Genomic DNA, 11,010 nt, shown 5'->3' with positions numbered 1-11,010 from the left:
ACTACTTTAGTGGATAAAACGTAGTCAACAAGACGTTGTGCCCCTTTCTGTTCTCTTCTTCATTTAATATATTCAACAGGAAGTCATTCCCACCAGCTGTTTTCTTATGCATTTGTTGGCCTCCTGGACAATAATATACGCACTTGCACCTTCATATCTCTCCTTTTTGATCCATCCCCTTCCTCTTCCTCTCTTCAGGGCCAAAAACAGGATTTTGATGCAGCATTTGGGTTGCAGAACCTTCTTTCCTGAATCAAAGAAAGTGGTCTGCAGTTCCATTCAAGTTCCCTTGCAATCAAGATGAAGGGGCTCTTCAAAGGAATCAAACACCTCTTTGGTAGGAACTCTTTCAGATCTCCTATTTCTCTTTCTTTCTTTCTTTCTTCCAGAACAATGAACCCTACATTCAGGTTCAGCTCAGAAGGAGCATGAGATGGAAATAGGGTTCCCAACAGATGTGAAGCATGTCGCTCATGTTGGCTTCGACAACCTGCATGGAACCTCCCCATCTTGGGTACTGAAGATCAAATCTGTCCAACAAAAATCCTTCCTTTTTTCCTCTGTTCATGTGATTTTTAAATTTTTTTTTTTTTCAGATGAATAACTACAAGGCCTCACCTGACTACTTCGCCTCTGGTTCTTTCAGTCATCTCGATTCCACAAGCAACTCCTGGGCTTCCCTAGGTACCTCGAGAAGTTCTCCTCTGCATGTGTTTTTTACTTTCGGGTTTGTAAAGCATTTCTGATCCACAGATTTTGAGCAGAGGGGGCTTCAACCTGCTGCAGCAGCAGATCCTCCTGGTACAGTGCCAGAGCATCCATGTCCAGAGCTGCCGAGGGCACCTAAAAGGCCCAAGAAGAAGAAGGAGAAGGTGAAGTCCCCTTCCCCGACGAGATCTTCTGCAGCATCAACAGATTCATACTCCACGGCAATGGAGGATGTTGGTGATCAAATGAGGGGGACTTTTAGAATATATATAAATTAAGAGTTGGATGTGCATACTATTTTTCTCATGCCATGTTCTTTTGAAAAGCTAATTAACTTGAGTTATACTTCCATGAATCTTTTGGTAGACTAGGATATTAAGGGGGCATGTGTGTGTGGATAAGTAGGTTTTTGATGGTCATTAATTTTATCGATGCATATCGTTAAAAGGGTGATGATCTTTTAAGATTTATTAAATTTGGTATTCAAATTATGTCTTTGTGTGATAAAAGATGACTCACTCATCCATTGTCGGTTTCATAACAAGATAAGGGATTAAATCATGGTAATCGAGCGATGACCTCTCTAAGTAGGAGGAATTTTATTTTTTAAGGGATTAGTTTTTAGGATTCGATACCTGTTCTTATATGACAATCTACCATTAAAGTATCAACAAGATTGAGTTCGTAAGTATTCCATCTTAATACAGTATTGATAAAACTTATTCCAAGGTGTTTCACGATAAATTACAAAGAGATATTGTGAGTATTAAATTACATATGAAATGCTTTTTGATAAATTTTGAAAGAGGAAAACTCTTCTAATGATATGGAAAATGAGGGATGTTGTTTTAATTTTGGGTTATGTTTTTTGAAAATGAGGGGGCATTCAGGATATATATAAATTAAGGGTTGGATGTACACACTATTTTTCTCATGCCATGTTCTTTGAAAAGCTAAGACCATCTTTAATTGATACCCTTTTACACCATTTTGATATAAAAGAGACACCAAATACACTCCAATGGAAACCCTAAATTTGCACATTTTTTTGGTGCAAGTAAACAGTGCAGCACCCTAAATTTACCCAACTTTTCGCAGCTTTGTGTTATGTTTAATTAGAAGGCCAGCAGATTAAGGCAAAGGGATGAACGTTTATTAACTTGTTAGGGAAGAAGGCTCTTTCTTTATTTTCAATTTTCAATTTTAATTTTCTAAAAACAATATTAATTGTCATCTAACAATACTAACAAATGTACCTGAAATCTCATTCATATATATAGAATCAATCAATGTTCGCATCAATCCAAGATACCAAAAACTATATAATATCAAAGTAAAAAATAAAAATAACTAATGAATGAATTGACGAATTGCTATTCTAACCTCTGGCTACGGTGCAACGGCACTACTCTGCATGGTAGGGAGTGTGAATCTGCAGAGGGGACAGGTATTACTCCGTGTCAGCCACTCCCTCAAGCAATCATTGTGAAATATATGATGGCACGGCATCTCCAAAACACGAGTCATTATGTTGAAGTCATCCAAACAAATTGAGCATACGCCGGGCTCTTCTACGATCTTCTCTTGAAGCCCCTCCACCAGCGCTGCAAATGCCGGCGGCGTGAGCACTCTGACGGGCTCAACGTCGATGTGGTCGCCCTGGGAGAAATATTGTTGTGCCAAGTAATAAAGCGGGGTGAAAATGGAAAGATCCCTAGGGGGGATCACAATCTCGGAGAAGAACTCCATCGTAGATAATTGCATGATCGGATAACGATCGTTCACCGTTCTAGTGTATCTTCGAAAAGCTACCAAAAGAAGATCAAGGTCGACGGTGGGCACGTAATCCGCCGCCACATGGGAGAGCATCCGATGCGTCTCGTCGTCCCAAGCGGCCTCATTGAGGATGCTGTGATAGTGCGGCTGGATGGTGAAGTGGGCGTTTTCAACTGCGTGGGTGTAAGGAGAAATCGTCCGAAGGCAAAAGTGCAGGGTCAATTCGGGTGGGAGCGTGTACCGGGAACGCCGTGTCACCACTCTCGCCTCCGTGCTAAGGACATAGCCGTTTGCGGTGGCTTCCCAGCCGGCCGAAACCTCTGTTGCAATAGCGTCCACGACTGCATTGCTCATCAAGGCTGAAGATGACGCCATCAAGAAGAGGAGCTAGATAGATGGTAATTAAGGGAATATTATTGCAGAATTAAGAAGAGTCGGAGGAGGGATTGATCGTTTATATAGAGCGTGTTTAACAAATTTTGTTTCTGTTAATTAGTTCCTAGTAATTCTCTAATCAATCGACTTGTTATTATTATTTTTTTGAATCGTAAACAAATGAATTTCCTGTCCAAACCAATGTATTGCCGCTAAATTCTCTAATCAATTTAATATATAATTACATTTGGAGAAATATTTGTTCTCATTTATTATTATATATCTTTATACGATCCGTAAATCTTATGAATGTCCAATATTTAATTATTTAATAGTGATTGTTTGTAAACTATTAGGGAATTTTGTTAGAGTCATTAATTTAGATGGGTCCCGTTGAATTGACTTGCCTCTCCTTACTAAATAATTTAAGTCAGCTTGAAAATTTTCAGCCCAACAACTCTAAATTGATCGTTGGATTTTTGGCGCACTAGCTTGCACAACAACTCTAAATTTAATTATGGTTTAAAAATTTATATAACGTATTTTATTATATTAACATCAGAATCAGCGATTAACTGTTTCTTATAATAACATAATAATCAATATATATATATATATATATATATATATATATATATATATATATATATATATATATATATATATTATGAATAATAAATTGTGCCGTTATACATAATTATTATTAACAGAAAGTGAATAATATAATATAATAAATTAAATCAATGAATAATCAAATTGCTTGGACACGTTTATATGTGGTTCTGAGCTAAGCTTGCCACAAACTATCACAAGTCGTTCCATACCGTTACAAGCAATATATATACCAAGAGTCGTGCCTTACGGCCGACACATTTGGTTGCTTGAATTGGATCCAAGCCTAGCCTAAATCTATGACTCATCCAAATAGACGCATACTGCCCAGCAAGGTGCCTTGCTGGACAGTTGGTTCGAGCAGCCACGACGAGGAGCGGCTGTTTTCTACGATTTCTGCAAATCTAGAAAAAAAAAATATTGAACCAATTAATATCAAATCTAGGATGATAGATTTAATTTTATAAAAAATTTTTATCGATCATTAGAATAAATCAGAAAGTTCTCGTGACAGACGACGGCCCAAAAGTTTAAGATTTTTGTAGTTGTGCATCCCATTTGAAGGATAAAATACATTTACGTCGTAGTTGTGGATCGAATCACGGATCCGTAGATGACAACTTGACGCTCTTCAGTTGCACAGTAACCCCGGTAGCACAATTAATCTTCAAACCTAGAAGCAACAAGGTAGTGAGGTCAGGCGTCATATGGAAGTCTTACATCATGCCAAAACATCAATTCATCATTTGACAGCTTGCAAACGGCAGAATGCGCACCAAACACTCTAAGAAAAAAGCCAATTAACTATGGAATAATCGACCGTTAATTGGTCACTATTTGTAGTTCGGATCCTTTGTCCCCATTTCTCTCTGTCCCCGTGTCCCATTGTCGATCGGACGGATCAGATTAAATCTCAAGGCATCATGACATCTTTAAAATATGTGCAGTATCCTCGTGATGTGCAATGATGCCTTGAGATTTAATCTGATCCGTCCGATCGGTAATGGGACACGGGGACAGAGGAAAATGGGGACAGATGATCCGAACTGCACTATTTGAGAATAGCGACTGATAATTTCCATCGCCATAAAATTGGTCGTTGACATTATTAAATGATGAAATTTTAGTTCTGTCGCTAAGTAACGATGAAATTAAAATTTTCATCATTAAAATTAACGACGAATATTAGCATTCCGTCACTAAAATTAGAGACGGATTTAATTCCGTCGCTAAATTTGATGATGGACAATTTAATTCCGTCACTATCTAGCGACGGAACTAAAATTCCGTAGTTAAATTCATAAACTGAATTACTATTTTGTCGTAGCTTTAGCAACGAAAATTTTAATCCCATCGCTAATATTGACGACGGAAACTATAATAATATCGTTAATTATATTAATCACAGATATTTAATGTTCACTCGCTAATCAAAAAATATTAAATATCTATCTCTAATTAATGACAGGAATTTAAATATTCATCACTACATTCATTAAAATTTTGACAAAACCTTCCCATTTTCCCCTTTATATTTAGAGAAACAACATCACAAACAAGGATTCTCACACCACATTCACATTCATAAAATAAACAACATAACATTTAATCCAACACATTTACAACACAAATGATACATATATCAAAACTCATTCACAAATCCACATATTCACAAACAACATAACATATAATACAAACGATACCTATCAAAACCAAGTTCAATAAGTTTTCAAATTCAATCACAACATATCCAAATCTAATAAGCAAAGATAAATATCTCAAATTTAACTAATAACATCCAAATCTAATAACATCGTTAAATATAATACCAAAGATAATAAAAATCTCCTAGTGTCCAATCCCACTCCAAAACTAGTTGTATATTTAATCCTATACAAAGTATAATACAATAAATTATTAATAAAATAAAGAAAAAAATAACTATACATCATTAGAATTATGATTAATAAATTGATTTTAAACTAAACAAAGTGAACACTATAATTGTTTTACACACCTGACTTCTAGTTTGAATATTTAATGACAGTGATATATAGAATACATCTATAATATTCTTGAAAAGATATAATACAATTAGAGATGCTTCTAATATGAAAATTAATAGATCTATTTTGCATGTTTCATGAGTAATAAATAAAAAATGAAAAGTTAAATGTCAACACACTTAAAGATGATAATAGGTTGGATTCGAGTCGGATTCCATATCCTTCATTCCTATATCCATCGGATATCCATCCTATACCCATACTCATTAAAGGATCGGATATTTTCTATACTGATAATTTTTCTTCTTTTTATTCAATTATTATTATTCAACAAAAATATATTAAAATTAAAATCATATTATCGAGTATTTGGATTGAATATCTGATATCGATAGTCCATCCATACTCTCCTCAATTTGGGTCTGATATCATATCTGACATTGGATTCAGAGGATATTATCATCCCTAAACACACCTCTCAATCAAATACTGATCAATATTGTGAAGGTCTAAGTCTCATGAGAGTCAAAATGATGCGGCGTTTGACTCATTTGTGTTGGGACCAAGGGGAGCTGGATAAAGATGATCTTGCAACGAAATACTTGAAGCGAACAACTCTTTAACAGTAACACAAGGATTTACTTGGTATCCACCTCCTTGAGGTGACTAATCCAAAGATTCATACAGTGCACACATCTACACTATGAAAACACTCTTTCTCGGAAACGATCTAGAGGCGGAGAAGCCTCTTACAAGCTCACAACACAAATTACACCAAAAATAGTAAGAACAAATATAATGAAATCTTAGCTTACTCTCTTCTTGTTGCTCGAATCTATCTCTTGGTGGATAGAAATACAACAACACTAAACTCCAAGAACTAGTGTTGAGTGTTGTGTGGAGAACGGTCATGAAAAACCCTTTTCTAAGGTTACCTCAAGTGCCTTAATCACTTAAGAATCTCTTAAGTGATTACAACATCAGCAACCTGCTTAGAATAGTTATATTTTTTTTTAACCTTAAGTGATTATCCTAATTGCTTAAGAGGAGCATAATCGATTAACCTGATCGATTTCGCTCCCTTTTGCTCGATCACGAGAAAGGCCTTAAGCGATTAAGCTTCCTAGCTTAATCACTTACCACAACTTTGTTGGGACCAAGGGGATCTAGAGGGGCGGGGCAGGGCTAAATAGCTCACTCACTTCGATGGAGATGATTTACAGTGGAATACTTGAAGCGAACAACTCTTCAATGCTAACACAAGGATTTACTTGGTATCCACCTCCTTTAAGTGACTAATCTAAGGATCCACACAGTATACACATCTACACTATGAAAATACTCCTTCTCGAAAATAATCCAGAGGCAGAGAAGCCTCATATAAATTCACAACATGAAATACACCAAGAAGAGCAAGAACAAATACAATAAAATCTTACATGAGATTGCAACAATGAAATCTTAGCTTGCTTTCTTCTTGTTGCTTGAATCTGCCTCTTGGTAGAAGGAAATGCAACAACACTTAGCTCCAAGAACTTCCAAGAACTGGCGTTGTGTGTTGTCATGGAGAACGGTCATGAAAAACCCTTTTCTAGGGTTATGTTTGGCGCCTTAATCTATTCATCTTTTTCCTAGTTGATTGCCACATCATTTGACCGTCCAACACCTATAGAATGACTCTTTTTTTTTAATCTTAATCTATCCTAATTGATTCAGAGAGCTTTAATCGATTACCCAATTGATTCCATAACTCTCTGTTCACTCGCAAAAATGCCTTAATCTATTAGCATAATATATCAATTATGTTTCTTGCGACAAAACACAACCTAATTATTTGACCCAATCGATTAGCAGTGGCTGAATCGATTGAGCCAATCGATTCATCCTTATTTTTGGGAATTCCTCTTCGCGAATCTTCTATCCCTAATCAATTGGTCCAATCAATCAGACTTGACCCAATCAATTGACCAATCTATTCGGACTCTTTCTATGTTCTCGCAAGAACCTCCTAATCGATTACATAATTGATTAGCTTAGGGTCAATCAATTCTAGGGTTCCCTTACTCAACATTAGGTCAACTGTGACCTGTTGAGATTTTTTCACTAAGTGTCCGATTAATCCTTTGATCCACTTGGACTTTTCTCCACTTACCAAGTGTCCGATCTTCCATGATCCACTTGGACTTCCAAACACTAGATGTCCAGTCAACCTTTGACCACCTGGACTTTTTTCTCATGCTGAGTGTCCGGTCCTTCATGACCCACTTGGACTTTCAAACACTAGGTGTCCGGTCAACCTTTGATCCACCTGGATTTTTCAATGTCTGGCTTCACTCACCATGACTTTTCTCCACCTAGCTTCACTCACTAGGATTTTACCACCAGCTTCACTCACCAGGGTTTTCTCACTTCCTAGATTCACTCATTATAACTTTCCAACTATCTGGTTTCACTCACCAGGACATTTTAACTGCCTAACTTCACTCATCGAGACTTTTTAACTACTAGCTTCACTCACTAGGATTTTTCAATTGTCTGGCTTTACTCATCAAGACTTTTCCACTGTCCAACTTTACTCATAAGGACTTTCCAATTATCTGACTTCACTCACCAGGACTTTCTTCACTGCCCAATTTCACTCATCGGGGCTTCTCATCTGCTTGGTTTCACTCACCGAGACTTTCAATCTGTCTAGCTTCATTCACCAGGACTTTCCATCTGCCTAGCTTCACTTACCAGGACTTTTCACACTGCTTGACTTTAGTCACTGAGACTTCTCACACCAAGTGTCCAGTCAATATTGACTCACTTGATTTATCTTCTTCTGCCAATCATTTCGTTGGTCTTGCACTTGCCGAACCTCTAGTTAGGATTTTTTTAGTTAAGTATCTAGTCAATCTTGACCTACTTGACTACTCTCTTATATCAAATTGGTCAACCTTTGACCAGTGGAGAATGACACCAATAATCTCTCAAATGGACAATTATACCTACAATATCTATATATTGTCAACAATCAAAATTCACGCTTGAGTCAAACTTGTCAACTTTGACGTAGGGACAATTATATTAACAATCTTCTTCTTTTTGATGTTTGACAATACTTTTAAGTTAGGCTAACCCATATTAGCCTAACTCCAACTTCATCCCATGCTTGAAGCATGAATGTGAGTTTCTAACTTAAATCCCATATTTTCTCCCCCCTTTGACAAATATCAAAAACTCTTCCCCTTAAGAGTTAATGTTTGTCAAAGTAACTCAATGAAAGTTCCGTACCCTTCATTTTATACTATGCTCACCCTTAAGCATATATTGTATGCTCACCCTATAACATCCATTCATTTCAATGAAGATTTCAAATCTTCCATTAAAAACATCTATTCTTTTAAGGAGAAACTCCCTCTCAAAACATACTCTAAACTTCTATCATTGCACCAACAATGATTTAGAATTTCTAAAACTTTAGAAATCTAAAATTGAAATTTTGAGGCTCAAAATTTAACTTTGAAACTAAACCTCCTCCTAAACTCCAAGTTAGCCTTCTTTAACCATTCTATTCTTGTTTTCATCAAGAAAACTTCCCTTAAATACTTATAAATACATTTCAGAGGGTTAGGGATGGTTAACTCAACTAAACGTAGCTTAATGGACTAAAATTAGACCATTTCAACCAAAATTAGCAATGTTAATCGATTTGTTTCAGCTACCAATCGATTGCAGCCTCTCTAAATTGATTGAAGTTGTTGGATCGAAAGCGCTAGAGGAGGGGGGGGGGGGGGGGAATAACGCTCATGACTATTTCGTTCATTTCGGAAAACTCAAAGTAAAATGCACAGCGAAAAATAAAACACAACGCAAACACCAAGTTTTTTACTTGGTTCGGAGTCTGTGGCGACTCCTACTCCAAGGCCCACACGTAAGAGTGCTTTCGATGGGCAATCACTAATCAATCTGGAATAAGTACATGTACAATGATTGATTACAAGTAATAAGAGAACTTTTAAAGAATACCAACAACTCAGAAAAATGAATATTCAGTGCAATGGTTGTCGGAGTAACTTTTGAGCATCGAGGAGGCATTTTCTGAGCAGCTCGAAGAAGCAAAAGCTGTTCGTTGTGTTGTTCTAAAGCTTCTGGTCGAGACTCCTTATATAGGCTGTTCCGGACGCTTGGACCACATGGCTCGGCCACTCAGTGCGCGCCACTAAACCTTGCTAATAACTTTTGGGTTCCAGGCGCCTGGACTGACTCCGAGCGCCCGGACCCCTTCTGGGCGCCCAGACCACCTTTCTCCAGCACCTTTATTTTCTACAAAATAAAGTTAGTTCAGACAAAAATAATATATTTAATATAAGATTTGACATCCTTTAACTGTCCGATTTTGACTTCGGATTTTCATCCGGAAACCCTAGGTCGAACCGACGCCTACTGTTCCCTCACCGGGGAACACATCCTCACCTTCTCCACTCAGGAGAGTTTACCTGTCGTCAGTTGATCCTCCAGACCAACTGGACTTTTGCTCAGCGTTCGAAGCTTCCGGTCTTCATGCTGGACGTCCACTCCACGACCCGTCCAGTCTTTCACCCAGTTCGCGACACTAGGATTTCAACCTAGGGTTACCACCCCCTAGGATTTTGTCCGAAGCTCTCGACCTGCCAAGCCTTTTCGCCTAGGGTTACCACCCCTAGGACCTAGGGTTACCACCCCTAGGACCTAGGGTTACCGTCCCTAGGGTTTTCTCTTTGCCTAACCGTAGCTAGGACTTTCTTCGCCTAGGGTTACCGCCCCCTAGGGTGTTCCACCTGCCTAACAGCAGCTAGGACTTTTGCCTAAGTACACTTAGGACTTTCCTGCAAACTCATTCAACCTTGTTAGATAACAAGATAACCTAACTCTGAACCCTTTGCCATAATCAAAACACAGGTTCGATCATCGAATGCTTCCCACACCAACAATCTTCCCATTTTTGATTATAGCAACATGGTTTAAAGTTAAGTAAAACATAACAATAAATAAAGGAGCATAAACACTATAATTTGGAAAAAACCCCTTATGCTCCCCCTTTCACAAAGATTATGTTTAAATTCGTTTGAATTCTTAACTTTGACTTTACTTTCCCCCTTTGACATAAATCAAAATTAATACTAAGTAGAGAGAAGTTTATTTTACATAGAAAAAATATTTATTTTTTTTTAACTTTAAGCTTCCCTTGAAGGGTAGCACTTAAGAACTTAGGTAATTTTTAAGCATTTGAAAGTGAGTCAGCCTTTAAAAAAAAAAACTTAGCTTTTGAAAATTAGTGCTTTGAAATAGATTTTTCTAATTTAGAAATGCTTTGAAAATACTTAGCTTTTTCCAAAAGAATAACATAGTTACTTTTTGGCTTTAAAAATAATTGTTTTGTAAAATAGTTAGCTTTCAAAAGAAGTTGATAAGAACTTAGCTTTATAAAGGTTTTGAAAAAGACTTAGTTTAAAAATTTTGATAAAACTAAGTTAAGTACTTAGCCCTTAAAAAAAAACTTTTGATACCA

At 37.0% G+C, this 11,010-nt stretch overlaps 1 protein-coding gene across 1 annotated transcript; it reads left to right on the top strand.

Moving 5' to 3' along the window:
- The first annotated feature begins 433 nt into the window (after positions 1–433).
- On the top strand, positions 434–986 carry LOC122043989 (CRIB domain-containing protein RIC10-like). Its single transcript, XM_042604539.1, has 3 exons — positions 434–514; positions 597–684; positions 754–986. The coding sequence occupies exons 1-3, from the start codon at positions 434–436 to the stop codon at positions 984–986; spliced, it is 402 nt and encodes a 133-aa protein (XP_042460473.1).
- Positions 987–11,010: the final 10,024 nt, after the last annotated feature.

Source organism: Zingiber officinale, chromosome 2A, assembly GCF_018446385.1.
Source record: "Zingiber officinale cultivar Zhangliang chromosome 2A, Zo_v1.1, whole genome shotgun sequence".
NCBI classification, from domain to species: Eukaryota; Viridiplantae; Streptophyta; class Magnoliopsida; order Zingiberales; family Zingiberaceae; genus Zingiber; species Zingiber officinale.
The sequence above is the reverse complement of the archived record's forward strand: the minus strand, read 5'-3'. Positions and strand labels throughout refer to the sequence as shown.

What these genes read in the sequence shown, in the direction of transcription:
- LOC122043989 (XM_042604539.1), top strand. Translation starts at nt 434, where the DNA reads ATGGAAATAGGGTTCCCAACAGATGTGAAGCATGTCGCTCATGTTGGC. An exon ending in ATGGAACCTCCCCATCTTGG is followed by an intron (nt 515 to 596) that starts GTACTGAAGATC and finishes TTTTTTTTTCAG; the next exon opens with ATGAATAACTACAAGGCCTC. An exon ending in CAACTCCTGGGCTTCCCTAG is followed by an intron (nt 685 to 753) that starts GTACCTCGAGAA and finishes TCTGATCCACAG; the next exon opens with ATTTTGAGCAGAGGGGGCTT.